Below are 20,635 nucleotides of genomic sequence, written 5' to 3'. Positions count from 1 at the left end.
AACATTTCAGCGCGATAGTCGTATTGCGTGCGAAATATATTTGTTGTGTTTTGCGTTGCGTTTAGTTGACTCTACTTCTTACATACATACATATATAGCATCATACCTTTTCCCCTTTTCAGGGGTAGGCAGAGGTATTACACCACAGTGCGATAGTTGTACTGAGAGCCAAATATATCATTTGTGTTTTTGCGTTAGGTTTGCTTGAATCTACTTCTTACATAGCATCACACCTTTTCCCCTTTTCACTGGTACTCAGAGGTGTAACTCCTCAGCGCGATAGTCGTATCGTGAGCGAAGCCTCATTAAAATTCTAATTAAGCTAGATAAATACATTTACGAATATACGAAAAAAAATGTGCTGCTAGCGTAAAAAGTCAGCGTCAGATCGTCACCGGAGATGAACACACCGCCGCGCAGCAAATGGAACCTATTAAGGATATATTTAAATTTGTGAACTGTACATTACCCAAATTCTTCCCCTGTTACATATAGCTGGTTAAATGTGGGTGTGTTACACTCCCTGCCCCAAAAAAAGAGGAAATAAAAAGATGAAACACCATACATGTGCTTGGTATTACACCTTTCACTGTGTATGTTTGTTAGTAGTAAATGTAAACCTACTCCTTTTAATTGATTTGAAAGATATTTAGCTCATAGATGAACTATGCAACGAATATAGCTTAACTAGCAATTTTAATTAGGCACGGATTCCAAAATTGGTATGCAATATGTTACGTGAAATTATTTTTTGGTTTTGAGTGGTTTTTGAAGGTGGTTTAATTTTTTGTTAAAACTATTTTTATTTGCTTTAATTTTGATTGTAATCTGTTTTGCGTCTTAATTTTATTAAATAAAAATAAAATAAAATAAGCATTTGCTTGCAGATGTAACTTTATTCTTCTAATGGGTAAATTAAAACGAGGGCGTTGATATTTCTATGAACTGTGACTTATAAAGCTGTGGCGGGTATAAATAACACAAGGAGCGATGTTTCAACGATCTCATCTTTATTCATATGACTTACATGTACGATATTTACAAGTGAGGCAGTAACAGTGAAAGGATCCCACTACGAGTGAGTCGCCCCGCAAGCGTCCCGCTCGGGTCCGGAGCGTGGCGCGTGCGGCGCGGGCGCGTGCGCCGCGGGCGGGCCGGGGGGAGGGGCTTGGGGTCGCGCGACACTGTACCTACGCTTTCAGCTGACACCGGGCACTGTGTTGGACAAACCCGAACAAAGTCCCGGATATTCCGGCAAGATAGCTTAGCTTTTCCCCAAAAAATTATAATTTGTATACCAATTTTTGAAATGAAATAAAATTGTTGATTTACACTATATGCCCGGGTCTAAATCGGACATTTGTAAATATTTTCCGTGGACGCTTTGCAAACCCTATTTTTTTGTATTGAGGGTATCGGGCAACACAAGGACGGACGGCAACTCAACATACGTGGCAATGCTTGTCCTCGGTTAAGACGAGCGATTGTATCACTGGTCGTAGAGACTAGACCCACTCCCCCTCAGTCGCCGCCCGCGCCGCTGTCGGAGTCGGCGTCAAATCATATCACACTTGAAACGAACCGTCCAACAAACTGACGTAAAACTTAACAGCGACGGCACACAATTCCATTGGTTCGATTTATCGTTTGTACTGTTTAACAAATCCAATCGGGTCCGTCCGCACCCTGCGCGACGGCAGCAATGTAATAATTTCGATGTCGCTATAACCTCCCCTTACTTACGTAATGTTATTTGTAATCAATAAGTAACTATATTTATAATATATATTTATAGTATGTATAGGTATGTACAAGTTTACAGTATATGTACAGACGCGGTGCGGACGGCGGTCGCTCCGCTATTTGCGCTCGTCCTCGTCGTGACACAGCAACCTGCAACAACGCACACGCATCATCTCTAACTACATTCACACATAAAAAAATATTTATCACAGCATTAGGTGATTAAAAAATCATAACATTAAGATGGAATTTCGTACAAAGACTGGGCTTAGTTTCCACAACGTCTAACTTATAATAAGACCATAATATTAAGATGTTCACATAGGATAAATCTTTCTTCTCTATTTCTATATTGTGGCCTTTAATATAATGAATTTCGCTTAGATGAGCGGTTCGGGGAATTGGTATTTATCTAACTGCCTATAAATCACAGCGCCAGAGGATTTATAGATTAGCTGGTGGTATTTAAAGTGTCCAACAGAGTATTTATGAGGGCTGAGTATACTAACAACAGTAGCGCTAGTAGCGCAGCGAGCAACGCGAGTGTTCGGCGCGGCGGGCGTGGAGCGAGTACTGCGCACGCGCCAGCGGCAAGTGCGAGCGCGGGCGGCGGCGGCGGGCGCGGCGTGCGGGGGGACGCGTTTCCGTGCTGCATCGCCGCGGGCTGCTCGCCTGCAAAACGCACACACATCACACATTACACATAGCTGTAGCGTTAAACCCTTTAAATATTATTGGACAGCTAATTAAGTTTCAGTTACAGCCAGGTGTGAGGGACCCTGGGCGGAAGGGACGCATGTTACGTCCAGACAAAACTAGGATGTCAAGCATGTTATATTTATACGTTTAAATGTCATGACACATCACTGACTAGCACTAGCAATGGTTCATACCTTTATAGCCTTGTTATTATTTAAAATACTATATTATATTTAATGTCGATGACAACACAGAGTCGTATCGGGGCGGCTGAACATTAGACACGCTATCATTACTAGGTACTGTAATATTTTTCGAAATTATGCTGAAATAAAAGAAAAATGACTACCATAAAACTGAATCTTTAGTTCGGCAGAGAGAGAGCTAGCGAGCAGAGATGTAACTAGTGCATTCACGGTTGGTCGCGAATATTTAAGTACCATTATTAACATGTGGGAAAGTTACTGTCTCATTAGACTTAAGCAGGTGTATTTTCCTTCAAGAAACTAAATATAGTTTTAAAACAGTAAAGGAAGATTGACGTGGAGACGTGTTGACGGTGTTCGTCTCTTTATTATACTGCTTCGCATATCAGTGGTGAAGGAGCCGCATAACCCGATTCCTGCCGGATAATGTTTCGTAAGATATATAAAATTTTATTTTCGTTGGAACGATTTGAAGACCGCATTTATGCATATTGTTAGTACCAATATGTTGTGACGGGCTCTCTTGCGGAAAATGCCACTCTTCGCCACTGTTGCATACAGCAAATTGCATCTACTTACATACTCTTACACACTACAATATGTTCATCAGTTTCGTGCTGTAGGCGTAGTGCCAGAGGTCGTGCAGGTATTAAAAATCCAAGTTGAAGTTTATCTGAATGTGGAATAAGTGCGTAGAGAGCGCGACTTACCGCTGAGCACGTGCAGCACCACGGAGGCGGAGTCGAGGTTGGAGGGCGCGCACGAGTAGTTGCCGGAGTCCTCGCGCCGCGAGCTGTAGATGATCAGGTTGCCCACCTGCAACATCACACGTGACGCATCACTCACCACTCACGGGTCACAAGCACAGAGGCAGTGTACAAAATGATAGGTGAGACAGCAAATCACATGGCCTAGACTCTGTATTAAAAACTGCCTCTGTTATAGCTAAATAATATTATATATTGTCATCTGTTCATTGTGTGGGGTAGAAAAATGAACACATCGACGTTCAAGATTAGTATTTAATGATACCAATTAAGATATCACGAAGGTCCTAAAGTAGAAAGCCTAAATCTGTTCCACCATTTAACAGAAGTGTATTGATTACCTTGTACATAACTTTTGAAACATTTTAGTAATTACTTCTATTCGTCTATCTATACCTATATATTATAAAACAAAGTCCTCCAATTGCTATCTGTCTGTATGAGATCGATTTTCCCAAAATCTACTGAACGGATTTTTGTACTGTTTTCTCTAAAAGATAGTTCAATTCTTGAAGGTTTAGGTTAGTATATAACGGTTTTATGTAAATTGTTTATTCAAACCATTTTTAAGATTTTATCGCGGTTTTTATATTTTAATTTTATCCCGACGTTTCGAATACTTTCCAGCCTTCGTAGTCACGGAGCGGACTGAGGTCTTGGTCATCAGCCCAGTCAAAATTACAATATCATTAACATTTTACAATTATACAACTTTTTAAATTTTTTAGCTGTTGATGGTCCGATCTGAATGCGAGTCCGAAGCAGAATGAGCTCACAGCGTCTTGAAGTCCGGCAGTCGTTTGTTTTGGGTTCCGATTTAATTAAATGTAGAACTGAATCCCAGGCTTGTACAAGCTTCCAATCATATCTTTATTGAAATTCGAATGATTTTTAATTTCAATAGCCTCTCGAATCATCCTAGGCAGGAAGCGGTGCTCTTTGGCAATGATATGTGGCTTGTCTAGTTGCGGATATTAAGACAAGCCATAATTTTTTTCCAAACCGCGATAAAATAAAAAAAAATAGTTAAATTTGAATGTCTAAAAATCGCATAAATATAAGATATCTTTATGTAAATTGACTGAAACATAACGATTTTTGTTAGAGGTCGCATGGTTGGAAAAAATTTGTGACACACTGATATCCACGCAGGTGAAACCGCAAGCAAAGTTAGCTTAAAAATAGATTCTTATCAGGTTTAGTTTATTAATTTTACAAGACGATTTTGGCTCAAATACCACCAATTTTTAATATTGTTTTTGAAAAGAGCAACACCACATTTTCTTGCCCGTTCTTCTCTACTAAGAACTGCTTTCCGAACTGGTAGTAGAGTTCATATTGACGGAATCTAAATAATGTGTAATATCTAACAGGCTCAAATAAATTATTTCATTTCCTTTCCTTTCATTTCATTAACTTATAAAGTTCGTTATAGACCGGACATCAGAGCCAACAGTTTTGCTCCAAAAGTTATTAACAATTGGTAATAAGTCGCTGTCTTATTTGAAAAGTCCGTATAGCGAGTTGTCATTGCGTCCTTACATATTAATACAAAAAATATATATTTACGGAAATTATGTTACATTCGCATTAAAAAACGTGCAAATCATGATAAAATATATAGAAAAAAAATGTTTTGCTATTTGGTAGATTGAGTAATCGTCACATGAGCGCAAAATTTTTGTATGCTAATTTTCCTAATGTCCGTTCTATATACTCAACCTTAGCACTATTTGGTTTCTTCAAAATAACCTTGTGATAAACTTGAAAATACGTAATAAAGAATTTTATTTTGCGGGCGGACTCTTATATACAAGTGGCATTTTTTCTTTGTTCTAGTAAATAATAACCTAATAGAGTACCTATTATAATTATTATTAATAATTATTCAATTGATATTGCTCGTAGCTACGCCCGCGTTTTCACGCGGCGTATACATTCCATGGCCTTTCACATTATTATATATTCCTGGATCCACACTCTCGCGGGATCGCCTCGCGGAGGCTCCATTACGGCCTATTAGGCGACGCGCTTACAGCTGGTCGCTATGTCTGGTACCAGATTCATGTGATTGCAGTTACTATTATTGCTGCATTATACGCTTACAGAAAATTGTGTATATCAACTAAATGTAAAAAGGAGACGGCATAAAACAGCAAAATATGTGAATGATGATAATGGAAATGACAAAATAGTACATTACGCGTGCGAGAGAGTCGGCGAGAGTGCAAACCACACATTCACACTCGTGTCGCCCCGCCTTGCTCCGTAAAGAGTGTGGACCCGGGGTAAAAGTAAAAATGAAGATAAGAATACAGAGGGTTTATTATCATTTATAGAAACTTGATGATATTTGAACTGTTTGATCAATCTTACGATTTATTACTCTCCTGCTGATGATTAATGCAATGTATGTACTATATGGTATGGTATGTACCGTGGTGTCGGGCGCGACTCGCTCCATGCGGATCTCGACGAGGCTGCGGTCGTAGTTGAGCACGCGCTCGTCGTTGTGGTACCAGAAGATGTAGGCGGGCTCCTCGAGCGCCTGCGTGATCACGCATTTCAGGCTCACCGTGCTGCCCGCTTTCACGTACAAGTCCGACTCGCCCATTATTTCGATTTTTGGCACTGCGCACAACACATCAACAACGCATTACTCGATATGCCCGGCTTGACCACACCAAACACAAATGGACATTGTCGATAAACCATCTAGAAGTTGTAAGGTGTCGCTGTACTGACCGACAACGTTGAGCTGCACGAAGTGGCTCATTTTGGGCTCGGTGCCGACCTGGCACTCGTACACGCCGGCGTCGCGCGCCTGCACGTACTTCACCTGCAACACCGCGTACTGGCTCAGCTGACGGGGACGGACCACGCCGCCACGCACCCACAATAATATGTTAATGTGGATGCCGTGCTCACTTTTAAGGCCGTTGGTTTACCGGTAATGAAAAAGGGCATCGAATCCCAACATCGGTTTTTGAGGCAGCGGCACATAATGGCGGCCCCGGTATATATTTTATGCTTTGAACAAGACTCGGTATATTGAGGTTTTGTTAAAAAACAAGTTGTAAGATCTCACCTGCAGGGTCCACGTGTCGGTGGCCTCCACGAGGAAGGCCTGAAACCGCTCATCGGCGATGAACGTGAACCGGTCTACCGTCAGAATGTGCGCGTCGCGCCGTCGGATCCACGACACAGACTTGTTGCTCAGCTGCCGCACCTGCAACACGCGCAGTATACAAGTTCAGGACGGGACTTCTTTGTCTAATCTCTATCAAACTTCTTTTACAAAATACCTCGGATTCAAACATGTTTTACAAAATTATGAAGCGAAACACAACACATCATTTTATAATGATTGAAAATAAATAATTATTATTTAATTTCTACTATAGAGTTTTTCTTGGGCATTGTGTAAACTTCATACTGACCCTCTACTAAACGATGCTTACTTGTGAGCCTTACTTCCTTATACAACACTACATTAAACAAGATTATGTAGTTTATTTGTTTGTATGTGGTTAATGAAAGCGATGGTACCTTGCAGGGCAAGTAGGCGTGCGTGCCGAGCTGCGTGGTGATGTTGTTGGGCGCAGAGGGGTCGAAGTAGGGTCCCGTGTAGAGGCCCACGTAGCGTTTGTGCAGCCGCGCGCCACCCACCGCGCCCCCAACCTCTCCACACGACAACACTGCAACACAACACACTTTTTGGTCAACATCAACTATAACATGACAAAACAACCGTCATCGGTGCTACATTAAGGGTGGGTAGAGCAGGTAATAAATAGCAAAATCTACGTGTACAGAATATAGTCTCCATACGCAAGTCGATTTAACTTTTCGTTAAAGTCGTGTTCTATATGCTCGCATAGGCTACTTCACAATAATCTTAAATAGCCTTGTGGCGAAAACAAGTGGTATTTTAAACCTGAGAAATATCGCTTGTTTTTTTTTTTTGGATAGAGTTCTAAGTAAGAAACAGCCATTCGTATACAGTTTTTATTTATGTTGCAGTGGAGTGTCACCACTGATGATCTGCTGGAGGTCGTATAACTCTCATGTCAATCCATCACAAGCGAGAGCACACTTTGAATAGGTCGTGTATGTGGACAACAATGTGGATGTGATAACTGACAAGAATATCCCAACGATGTCATACTCTTATCGGGTTACAATAACATACTTTCTTCATTAAAACTGTAATAATTGAGAATAAAAATATTACTTTTCTTTTCCATTATGTGAACATGAACATGGGGTGGAATAACAGCTTTCATCAGATTCGAGAAATGCGATACTCTCATTTTGTCCCATAGTTATCATTTAAGTCAAACAAATAGCGCCGATGTCAATACTGGTGTTCATTTTGTTAGACAGTTTAATTGTAGAATGAAGGCCCTTGTGAGTTGTTGGAGACAGTGTGGGCGGCGTGCGGTGGCGGGATGCGGCGCTGTAAATCAGGGCAGCGCGACGCCGTGAGTGCGGCTTTAAACGCGCTAGAAGCAATTAACGAAAAGAATTTATATCAATAAATTACGGGAAAAGCCGCACTTGGAGCCCGCTCTCCCCCCGCAGCCCGCAGCCCGCACCGCACACCCGATGCGACATCTTCTATCTGGATTGTGAGGGCCATCGAGTCGATGGGACCATGTGTATGTTGTTGAGGTAAAATTCCGGACATCAGAAGACATCCCCAGCATCCATGACTTCGTCCATAACATATATATTATGACGTAGACGATTTGTCAAATGTCAATAGCTCCGAGGCTTACACAAATCAAACACAAAGGAGTTAGTGACTCTAACGTAGTTCTGTCACACAATTTATATTACTTTGCCTAAAGTACAGCAACAATAACACCCACGATATATTGGCATTAAAGTTGCGCATTACGCAAACTGTTATGATTATTTCATATTTAGGGAAGACACCCACTATTAAAACCACTTATAAATCTCCGCATGTACAAGTACTTATTAACAGATTTTTTTGGTAAGTGGGATGCTATTATACATTTTATTTTGCTTTCCCTGAACACCATGTATCGTCAGCGCAAGCATACACGAGCAGTAACAGGCGTCAGTGCGGTCGCCGATCGCGGGTGAACGACAGGGGGAGTGGTGCGAGGAACACCTGCCATATGGTTTTATTGGACTGGAGCGTACTCGCGACTCGTTTAGTTTTATGAGCAGGCGCGCGTTCACAAACCGCGCTTAGGTTACTGCAATACTGTCATTTTGTGATACTCTGTAACTAGTGTGAAGTTAGTTGCGCGAGGTTATACAGTTGTGTAAAAACAGAGGTGTAGAGTGCAGTTTGCAATCAAACATGTGTAATGTATGTGTAAGCTCATACACACCATATACAGCTCGGAGGTAAATTCGTGACATTAAAATAGTTGTCGTATGTTATGGCCCTGTCTCCTCATCTATGTGTAGTCAGGTCCGTCGCCGCCTGCCCCGCGCGGCGGAGGGTGTGAGGGGGGGGGGGGGCAGGTCGGCGCGCTCGTAATTAATTCCATCGTTATGCAAATTTCCGTTTCGACTTCTGTTTCGTTCGGTTATTTAGCATTTGAATGCCTGTAATTCACCTCCAATTATGCAAATTAATCACTTTTGATTATCATTAATTAGTACAGAGTGAAGTATGGTTCTCGCTTAGTCCGCTGTACTGCCGCCAATGTCGAATTTCGCTCCACGCTTACACCAGTCAAACTGGATGTTTTCAAAGTGATTTACAACTACTACCCAATCTCTATGCAACTGAGCGGTACCTAAAGGTTGGGCTCAGTTATTCAGCTTTAAGCCGCCCGGAGAGAGCATCTCACGACTGTCTGGACTCCGGACATACCAAGGTGGAGTTCTCCTAACGCCCTCATCACATAGGCGCCATACCGAACTGAAAAAATGTGTCCAGTCAGGTTTCCCTTTACACTAGTTATTTCTTATCGGACCAAGTATAATATCTACATACCTACTCATCACGGGGCACAGCTTCGTAATCACAAACTGCTATATGAATTTTACACCTCTATGAACTCACAAATATAGTAAATTTTAACGTTAAAAATCTCTCATGCAGTCCAGCTAACAGAGCCTTAAGCGTTGGTTTTTCACTACGGGTGAGTAGGTGCTAGAGCATAGACGATAGTATAAAAAAGTTGTTGTCATCCTCGAGTTTTACGTGATTGTGACAATCTGTCGTTCACATTCCGACTAACTGGTCGTCACACACGTACGTATAGAGGCACTTCATCCACATCTCACAGTACATGCGTCATTACACACATTATTTCGCTCGACGAATGATTGAAACTGTGGTTTATTCTAATTTGCAGTGTAGCGGCGGTTCGCGGCGCGGTGCGGTGCGGCGGAGGGCGGCGGGCGGCTGCGGCAGTCGCGCGTCGGCGAGCGGTGTATGAGCGGCTGTCGCGATGTAAATAAGAATAGGGCGAGGGAGAACATTATAAACACTTCTTATAAACATCTCAGTTATGTGATATTGTAAGTATTATTTAAGTGAAAATACGTTTTGAAATTTCTTCGATTACAATATTAATTTGATTCTATAGCAAGTTCATTATATCGAGACGAAATCAACACCAATGCGGGCCAATTACCGCACTTGAAACTGGCTCTTATGGAATCATTGGAAGTTCCAACAATTGTTGCAGAAGTACTTTTAGTCTTAAGTAAGTAGAATAGTTCGCTGGACGGCGGGCTAATAGCGGTCGATGTATACGGGACCAATAGCAATGTAAATAAATATCGCTCAACAAGCAATAGTGTGTAGTTGCGTCACGTGACGCTGGTGTTGCGCAACTCTAAGCACATAGAAACAAACGAGGGTATTTTATTTTATTTGGGTGGTTCAAAGCTGTCAATAACTAACAAATGTAGGACGAAATGAACATAATAGATCAGCCAAATACGAGGTTAGGTAGCTGCCCTTATTGCCCAGTCTCAAAAATCCACCTCCTGCATATTATATAAGTACTTTTAATATATTTTTACACATATTCACATACATACTCAACCCTTTTATCCCAAAGGTGTAGGCAGAGGCGCAACTAGTACCTGTAGTAATACTTAGAAGAACAAACCAACATCGCTTTTCATAATCCAGTATTCGAACCCGAGCACTTGGAACTGCGATCCTACCGTAATACAATAACGGCATCGAGTCAGTCACAGTAGACTTTCTTTACGCAACTATAATAATAATTGGTAAGAATATGTGAATCTTGCGATTTTACGGATTGAAGAAAAAATCTGGTACAAAAGGAGAATATTGCGCCTGTAGGTCGCTCGTTGGGACAATCCTGTGAACCAGTGGCGAAGCGTCCATACAATCCGATTCCTACCGGCTTCCCTTTTAGGTTGATTAACGTTTGTCTTAGTTTTTGTTTTTTGTCAAATTGGCCGCGATATGTATAACTAAGGCAATTTTTTTGCCTCGGGTTACCTTTTGAAAAATTTCACCCCTCGCCACTGCTGTGAACAGACCTTTACAAGGGCGGAGCCGCGAGCAGAGGTTAGCAGTGGCGAAAGATGAAATATTCCGAAAGGGAATCCGAGTCCCGACACATCTAGGTCCTAATATGCATGAATTTGATCTGAAAATACACAAAACAAAGTTAGCAAGAATCGTGTTATACGGAGTATGGACCCTTCGCCACTGGGCGCTAGTATTTCGATTAAAGAAGTAAACTGCATGTGCTAAGTACTAGTGGCGAAAGGTGAAATTTTCCGAAAGGGAACCCGACACAACATGTTGGTACTAATATGCATGAATTTGGTCTGAAAATCTTTCTAATGATAATTACATTCTATATAAATTCTATATAAAGGGAAGCCGGTAGGAATCTAGTTATATGGACCCGTCGCCACTACAACGTACCGCTACACCCAATAAATTACTTTACCATGGATCAATAAATATTGCATTGAATCTAAAAATAACTTCATGGAACTAATAAAATATAATATATTGTTATAATATTGAACAATATTATTATTGTGTTATTAGATACATATGTTGTGTCCCAGGTACAATGACGGACCACAGTTTGACTATATATTTTTATAAACGAGTGTTATACATTGTTACGTAACCTGTTCCTGGTGAGTCTGTTACGTGACTTGTTCCAAGCGGGTAGTGGCAGAGATGGAAGTTTTTAATTGTGTTTCCCTGCAGAATACTAATGACATTCCCACGTATGTACAGTATGGGATGACGCGCGAGACAAGCGGTCGCGAGTCCGGAGCTCACACGACTGTCACGGTGCGGCGCGGGACCATCATTAAATAAATTACTAAACATAACAGTCATTCACACATACATACCCAAAGATATACACACACTCACGCACGCATACACACGCACACATGATCTCACCAACATCGATCTCTTATGATACATTATAGGTATTGGGAATCGAGAGGATCTTTATTGTTTTGGTCTGGAGGTGTTAAGTACCCATGAAGTTATTTCAGTCATACAAACATCTCTTGCGCGGCTGGAGCCGAGGACACAATATGTTTTACAGCTGGATCACCGCCCGTTATGTCATTGAAATATTATTTCTATGCATACTATTGAGTATTGTCAGTATTTTATAGGTCAATATAAAATTATGAAGCTGAGCTCTGTAGCAGTAGCGAAGGGTGAAATTTTTCAAAAGGTAACCCGATGCAAAATATGTGTCTCAGTTAACATATTACGGCCATTTTAACAAAAAAAAAAAATTAAGACAAACTTAAATACTTAAACCAAAAAGGGAAGCCGTTAGGAATCGTGTTATATGGACGCTTCGCCACTGCTCTGTAGTGATAAAATTAAATGTGTAGAATGTTGATGTAGAGATTTAATGGAGTGCGTCAATAATACAGCTGAGCGGAGAAGAGCTGCGCCAACAGTGGAACAGATCGGCGGCGTGGCGGGACGCGGCCAGAACAAAGCACAATCCGCACATTAAGAACATAAATCAATCGGGAAGCTGTAATGTTACGTCACTAAATATCATTCTAGCACCAATGTAATATTCATCGTTGCGGTGAAAGGAACTGAATATTCAGTGAGCGAGAAGTGGGGAAGACGATCGGAGGTGTGGAGGGAGGCGGGGGAGGGGTGCTATATCGAGACGATCATTAATAACTTCACGATCATTCCGATGACACTCATTCATTACGAGAATGCAGCACGAGCGGCGCCGCGGCCGAGTATTTACTATTAGAGTTCAGGCGCATTTACATTATAATCAATAATTAAATTAATTATAATATGATCTCTTTCTCAATTCTGCCTATCTTAATAATTACTAGTTAAAATAGTCGCGCCATAATTATTAGTGTTGTGGTTCATAATGTATGTAGAATAACGCAACAAAGCTATGCGGGTACCTGTCGTACTGTCGTTCATAAGTGTTTATGTGATATTCATCTTAGGATGTTGAATGTTTGGCTAATATTGACATGGTGTCTCGGTAGGTTTGTTTCGTCAAGCCGCATCCTCTATGCATGAAAATCGTTTAGAACAGGTTAAGGTGGTAGCTCAAGGTCCATTTTCATACATTTTGTTTCGGCTTTAATCTGGGTAACTAAACAAGTATTGGCAAGTAAAGAATTTAAATTCACGTCTAGTTAGTGATTAGTTCTCGCAGTTGAAGAAAAATGTAAAAATAATTAATAATCATGGATATTTCTGCCTTTAAAATTTCGTCATATTAAATTTTAAAGGCCGAAATATCCATGATTATTAATTATTTTTACGTTTTTCTTCAACTGCGAGAACTAATCACTAACTAGACGTGAATTTAAATTCTTTACTTGCCAATACTTGTTTAGTTACCCAGATTAAAGCCGAAACAAAATGTATGAAAATGGACCTTGAGCTACCACCTTAAGGCGAGCAGCGCGCGTGTTTGCGTCCGCTGCCAAGCAGAGGTCCGCCCGACGCGGCGCGGCGTGGCGCGGCGCGGCGCGGTGTGACACGGTGCATTGCGGCGGCGCGGTGCACTCGAGCGGCTAATCAACGCTCACTTCGATTCCAGCGCGCAATCTGTGTCCGGTGACACATAAATCCGTGTGTGGTCAACACTCACAAAGAAATGCTGTGCTTTGTGCAACGGGTGGCAAGGGGAAAGAGAAAGGGGACGACTGAGAGAACGGATTGTTTATTTAGCACATTAGCGAGTGCCGGAGGCGCCCGTGTCTAATGACAATTATCGCGGACAAAGAAAATAGAGCTCGTGCCAGGAAATTGCCTTCATTCGCCATCTATGGAGGGCGCGGGGCAGCGGGAGAAATGGGGGGGAGGGTAACAGTAATATGCGACACGTTGTCGTAAGATCGTGGACAATCACCAATAATGGTCTTCTAATTAATAATGCCAATACGATTGTACTACTTTTTCTGTATAAATAAAAAAAAACTCTTCTAGCCAAATTACGGCTATGGTGGCCAATACTAACGGAGATCATCCAAGTACGCAGGATATATTGTATTACACTGTGTATTGCACACACAGTTTCACTCTCATAATTCGGTGAGATGGTAATGCGACATGACCGGACAAAGATCAGACGCAGGACCAGCGGGTTTACGTACTTTTCGAGGCACAGGGTTATCACACCGGCAAGTTACTGACTGTAATATACAACCGAGTCATTTTTAAGATGAAAAAGCGCAGTCACAATTTTTTTGGTCCACGAGGGATTCGAAACCGGGACCTGAGCGTGATAGTCATTCTCGTAGCGCTTACGCAATACAGCTGCGCCTCCGAGTCAGTCAATACCGTCTGTATCAATAAATGTGTACTTAAATACTCCGCCAGAGAAGTGCTATTCAAGAAATCTAGGCTTAATATAGGGAGCATGAATCAGTGGTTTTCGCAAGTAATATCGCTGGAGAGCTCGCCGCGCCGACCTAAATGTTTTATGAAATAAAATATTATTTAGTGGGCCGAGTATTCTTTCATTAATCCCGCGCCGCACCAGATCCTCCGCCGAATGGGCTCCGGCCGCCGCTCCCGCCGACCGCGCGCTACATAAACCATTTCTCTGAACAACTTCCACCAAATTCAGTTAAAACGACTCCAGGTGTTTCCACGCGTGCCACAATATTGTACAAAGTATAATATGCTATTTTGTAATTATTGTATTAAAAACATAAAATAAATAAACGGTCAATTTCTGGCAACACATGCCTTCTTAAGATCTAGGAACACATTTTCTATTCGAGATTATAAATAACTATTTCTCGTTTTAAAAATAAAAGTAATAAAAGAAAAAAATGGCAGGCATCTAGCGAAATCTTAAACGGGCCTGCAATCTGCACAGACCAGTCGCTCACGCAACCAAATTATGTATCGCGGTGGCAACATCGCGGGGAGACCACTTCACTATGAGTATGGACACTGGGTACAATGGATAGAGATATGTTATAACACAAATTCGCTAGTTTTTACACTTATACAATTATTATATTGTGATACGGAAACGTATACGAGAGATAAGCTATCCAACCCATTTTTTTTGTTATTCGAACCACCAGTTCTTGAGATTAGCGCGTTCAAACATACAAACTCTTCATTTTTATATAATAATATAGACATAGATTACATACAAATATTTTATCATTCTAATTGAGTGTCAAGGGCAGAGCGCGGGCGAGGGAAGTGCACGGGCGCAGCGCGGTAGTAACGTTCTACATTTTTTATAATTTTTCATATTCAAGCCACGAACGAGCAAGGATTAATTTTCAGAGCGACCTTTTCATAATTGAATCTTGCGTTTTGATACAATCAAAATAATAGACGCGCCGTGTAGTCAGGTGCGGCGGGCGGGGGGAGTGGGTGGTGATGAATATGAAACAGCTGACGGGCATGACGCGTGCCGCCCGCGGGCGCCATACATGTCGGGTGTGCCAGACAGTTGTCACGGCGTACGACACTGTTGACACAGGCAGCGCGGTGGTGCGGCACACGTCTCCCTTATGATTGCACCACTTCGACAACATCAACAACCCACACTCGAGTTTCTTTTTGTTAAAAGTTATATATAATATTCCTGGTATAGTGGTTGTTTGTGAATTGCAGTGACCACCAGTTTTATCAGATCTTTAGGAATCACAATGATTGCACAAAGTGCATTAGTTACGCTAGCACATTGAATCAAATTGTAAGACGATAGTATCGCGATGGGTCAAGCTGACCCATCTATCTAAGTATAAAACTACCAGGGTCACAGCAAAGTGTAGGTACTATGAAACGATTAAAAAGCAGAAGAACGCGAGCAGAGTGGGGCACTGGCGAGCGTTCGAGCTGATTGTGTGCGCTCGACTCGCTCGGCGGCGCCGGGTCATTTCATCGGCAAATTGGTCCATAAATAGCGGGCAGTGAGCGGCGAGCGGTGAGCGGCGACCGGCGCGAGTAGTTTTCCAATTTGTTGCCGGCACTTATAATTTTGATTGGCTTGTGATGAGAATCGACGCGAGTAACGAACCGCACCAGACCGCTCCCCACTGCCTCACATGTATCCGGTGCCATTGCGGCTTATCGCTGAACTATGAATTGTTCTTATACCAGTAGCCAGTAAGTACCTACGCCTTGGTTTTATATTTGAGCCTGTAAGATTGCGACGTACAGAATCAGCGAACTAATCGCTCCGCGACCTGGACCGGTACGCGGATTAATGTTCTTACTGCTTTTATTCAGCCAATGTAAGATGCGGGCGTTGTGCGGCGGGAAGGTGGAGCACTCTCGCGAGCGGCGCCTCTGTCCCAGTGATTAATTAATGGATCTCTACGAATCTCCGTCTTGGTGTAACACAATAAACACGCTGTACTCGGTGCGCGTTCGCCGCATGAACCTCTCACGCTCGCGTGTACTGCAAGTGCGATGAGAGAACGCTTCGCTCCGCAGAGTATCGAGTTCGAGCATCAAACAGGCGATTGTGTTAGATCTACATAACTATAAACATGATGATATAGTCATGAATAATATTAAACAGTGCGGTCTTTCTTTTATAGCTGAAAGCTTATCTTTCATCGTGTTCATTAAGCTGCGTAGGACTTTATGAATGTTTGATGTCAACATTAGAAACACTTCGTATAGCTAAAGGAGTATAATTTGCAGTTTGAATCGAATATAGAAGATAACTAGTGCTAGCAGCACGGTTATCAACAGTGAGTAGCTAATTTACTCGTTGCTTAGAAAGGAGGATGATAATAATTTTATCATCTGTATTGGTAATTACGGACTCTTGCTCTACGCTGCTCGCATGGAGCCTCGTCGGTGACAAGCTGCCGAGTGCCGACCTCCATTACTACCTGACATCGAACACTTCGTTTTTTCTTAGTACATTCTTAGTTACTTATTTTCTCCAGAAGTAAAATTAGTGTTCGCGTACTGCATCTGACGTAGCATTAGGTTGAATGAATAGAGTTGTCATTATCGAATCAAATGGTCTACGTGTAAACGAGTGACAACTTCACGTGTCGGATGTGGTCTCCAGTGTTGACTCAGCCTAATATCTACCTGGTGCAGACCGAGCGGACTGTAAAGTACAGATATTTTGTGTACACTGTATTTAAATATCTGTGAAATATATGAAATATCTGTTAAATATTTTGTGTTCTTGGACCAAAATTACTTAGCTTGTTTTAGAGGAGCTTAAATACGTACACACTTTTCTATCCCTGTGCGTCATGTCACGAAAATTAAGACAAATAAATAGAAGCCTCTCAAAGGTTTAGCATAAGTGGCGACCACTCGACCGCAAAAAATACACAGCTTTATGTGTTGTAATTTGTGAGAGGCTGTGGTGACGTGGGAGGGGGCGGCAGAGGATAATCTGTCACATTTATCACTTAGAGCGCACGCGGCCACGGGGCTAACCGGTCACACGCGCCGGGCGCTGTGCTGTTCCCCGGCTCTTAGCTCGGCTCTTTCCAACCACTTCGTGTCGTCTATAACAGGCTATCAGCCTTTTTTGGATATATCTGAGTGCGCACCATAGAATTGTATGAATTAATAAACCTTTTCATCATTAACTAGATGTGCTTTAATTTTGTGCCATCGTTATTCGAGTGCGGCTACCAAAGTATAATCTGTTACTTGTGTTCATTATCAAATAGGTTGAATTTAGTATAAAATTTACGCCTGTTATTGAAAATGTGTTTAATATTAAGGTCTCAGCTCGGCGCGCGCGTGCGGCATCCTTTTGTTTTTATTTAATTATACCGGCCAGTGGCTAATTCTACAAAACAAAGCGTTAAATATTAAATCGGCAAATTCTCACGAACACAAGCTCCCCTGCCGTCAACGCTCTGTCTGTGGCGTTCCTTTACAGACCCGCAACTATTCAATACCTCGGAACTAACTCTTACACAAGACAGAAGTTAAAACTTCGCTTGTAAAAACAGACACCGGAATCGGTTGAACCAAACCGTTTTAGTGAGTTGTACAGTTAGCAACAAAAGAATTAAAACACTTAACGTATTCAAATCGTCTGCCGACATGAGATCCGCCGGTACTTAAGTACCGGCGGATCTCATGTCTCGTATAGATTTTAAAGTAATTACAGTAAAATAACATACAGAGTCAATGCCATACCAAATATCCCATTTTAGAGATTAGTTTGACAGATTGAAAATCACCTTATATACGAGCTACGATTCCGCAGGCGACATTAAGTAATGGAACAATGGTGGCCGCAAACAGAGAAAAGACCTTCGGCGTGGAGCTAATGTTTCGGTTTTATTACACGACGGGAGCTATTTCAAACGCATTGCTTTACACCAAGAGTGGTACTCTAAAAATATTCATCTATCTATCTATGTATTGTAAATATTGATATATCTACAAAACTAAACAGAAAATTAGAAATTTAAAATCAGACTACTGTCAGTAGTTATAATGCCGTTGAAATGACGAGCCTCAAGTGAGATATAATATTATACACCGGTCAGCACAGTTTATGGCACTACGCAATTAAATGCCAGTCCCTTATCTAGTCTATCCCCTACTTCCGGTGTATCGTAACCAAAGGACAGTTAAAAAGGGACAAATTATTGGAATTACTGTCGCCATGCATACGTCCCTAGGTATGTATGTACAGTAGAAACGTACACCGCGTAAGAGAATTTTCATTTGGCGCGGCGCTTCCATTATAATTGTACATAAAGGATCTTTACATACAGTCACATCTCTCGCCAGTATTACTTTATGAATTTTATCATTGATGAATGCTTTTCTAAAATCGAAGATGACACCGACTTCATTAATATACTTGTATTTGCGGTGCACCGATTGCTGCTGGGAGCATTCAAAACGCATAGTAAAGGAACTTGCCGTTTCCAAGCACAGGTGAGAGCGACCGGGAGGTCCGACAGGTGTCACTCGCCGACGCGCTGGGAAGCCTCCTTGACCGCCCCCCCCCTCTCTCCTCGTGGCACACGCTACGGCGGACGCACTCACGCCGCACACACTCGACGCAGCAATCAGCGCGACCGCACGCCGCTGATCCGGTGCATTAGTTGCGGTGATCACACTAATACAGCGCTCCGCCGGCCACACCGGTACCGCCCCTCTCGCTTTCGTCTTCGCGTCCTCACATGACATTATCTCTAATGATCATTCCTAACTACTGCGTAAAATTATTGAGTGTCTCGCTTGACGGACATTTTAATATTTATACTATTATATAAAGCTGAAGAATTAGTTTGTTTGAACGCGCTAATCTCAGGAACTACAGATTGAAAAAATATTTTAGTGTTGGATAGCCCATTTATCGAGAATGGCTATAGGCTATATATCATCACGCTATGACCAATGAGGGCGGAGCAGTAATATGAAATTTTGCATAAACTGGGAAAATTTATTAGTTTTGAGAGCTGCATGTTTTAACGCCTTAATACATCTTTATAAATAATGGCTAGCTATGTTAACCACGTGGATCACATCAGCGTTCAAACAAAAAAAACATAGCAGAGTCGATCTATGCGTTTGGGACCTACGATGCCGCAGACAAACATACAAATACACTCCATAAACTTATATCACCCCTCTTTTTGCGTCGAGGTTTAAAGATATGCACTACTGGAAAACGGTGCAATCAGTTAAGCTAGTCTTTTCCAATGAATTGAGTTCTGGCGCCAGTCAATATACGTCATGCACTTAAATTGTTGATAGACGTTATCTTACTTTTTCCTTATATTAAAAAAACCTTTCATTATATGAAAAAATTTTGGTTCAAATTTGATACACGGGTAGACTAAGTTCTGTTAATATGTTTCTAAGGGTGATTATGATTTTTTGAATGGGATTTTTTAAATAGTTGGTGCTGGCATCGATAGTGATGTACGGATTTTTGTAGCTGGAAAGGTATTTGGTGTAGGAGGAGCCGCGAGCAACGACTAGTAATATAATAAATATAATATGGGTTGAATTGTAATCACTATGTGGTGCCTGAACAAAATGCTAGTACTTAGGATGTAATGGTAATTCATCTATCTTTAAATATGTGCTCCGTAATACAATTGTGATTGTAACTTATTAATAAAAAAGTACACTCTGAATAGGTAACTTCCTCTTTTTTGTATTGGTTTAAAAATAATTGAGTTGTAAGTAACTCTATCGAGCTGGGTGACAAGCACAGAGCATCACGTGTGATATTATCGAATCACTCTGACTCATGCGGTGTTGCGTTAAGAGGGGTTATGTGTTTTGATCATAGCCTTTATTAAGTTAGTGTAAAGAAACCAAAATAATAGCAATTAAGTTGGTACCTCGACAATTTTACTACTTTCTTGTATTATAAAAAGTGGGTGGACCAACAAGATACTTTAAGTTTATATTCATTTTTGAACAAATTTTATATTGAATATCAAGGATGTCCCAAGGTGATGCGAGTTGTATTAATCAAGTATGTACTACCAAGAATACGACACGAGGACCAACACATAGATTTTTTATGATAATATAGGTGCCATGTGGAATTTCATAATATATAAGCAAAATAAACGCATTTTTTTATTTCCACTCATATTTTATAACCGTCAAATGAATAATTGGGTTTGCTTTTGTGACTACTCTCCAGTGGAGCTAATAATTTATTGAGTAATACTAGTCCGGAGTAGCCGTCGCTGGCATCCAGAGCTGCGCTGCTTAAGCAATTAGAGCGAGACCCGGTATTATAAGTCGCTATAATC

General features: G+C 41.5%; 1 protein-coding gene across 1 annotated transcript in view; it reads right to left on the bottom strand.

Annotated features, from left to right (window-relative positions):
* Window positions 1-989: 989 nt before the first annotated feature.
* LOC115450720 (lachesin) overlaps window positions 990-20,635 on the bottom strand; it is a 118,515-nt gene continuing 98,869 nt past the window's right edge. Inside the window, exons 3-9 of the mRNA XM_030178801.2 lie at window positions 6,965-7,113; window positions 6,504-6,644; window positions 6,161-6,254; window positions 5,853-6,046; window positions 3,359-3,464; window positions 2,253-2,415; window positions 990-1,893 (exon numbers count right to left, since the gene is read on the bottom strand). Of these exons, the coding sequence (XP_030034661.1) occupies window positions 1,860-1,893; window positions 2,253-2,415; window positions 3,359-3,464; window positions 5,853-6,046; window positions 6,161-6,254; window positions 6,504-6,644; window positions 6,965-7,113 (881 nt within the window). The 3' untranslated portion in view covers window positions 990-1,859. The remainder of the gene's footprint in view (window positions 1,894-2,252; window positions 2,416-3,358; window positions 3,465-5,852; window positions 6,047-6,160; window positions 6,255-6,503; window positions 6,645-6,964; window positions 7,114-20,635) is intronic.

The sequence above is a fragment of the Manduca sexta genome, chromosome 8 (assembly GCF_014839805.1).
Source record: "Manduca sexta isolate Smith_Timp_Sample1 chromosome 8, JHU_Msex_v1.0, whole genome shotgun sequence".
In the NCBI taxonomy this organism is placed as follows: Eukaryota; Metazoa; Arthropoda; class Insecta; order Lepidoptera; family Sphingidae; genus Manduca; species Manduca sexta.
The sequence above is the reverse complement of the archived record's forward strand: the minus strand, read 5'-3'. Positions and strand labels throughout refer to the sequence as shown.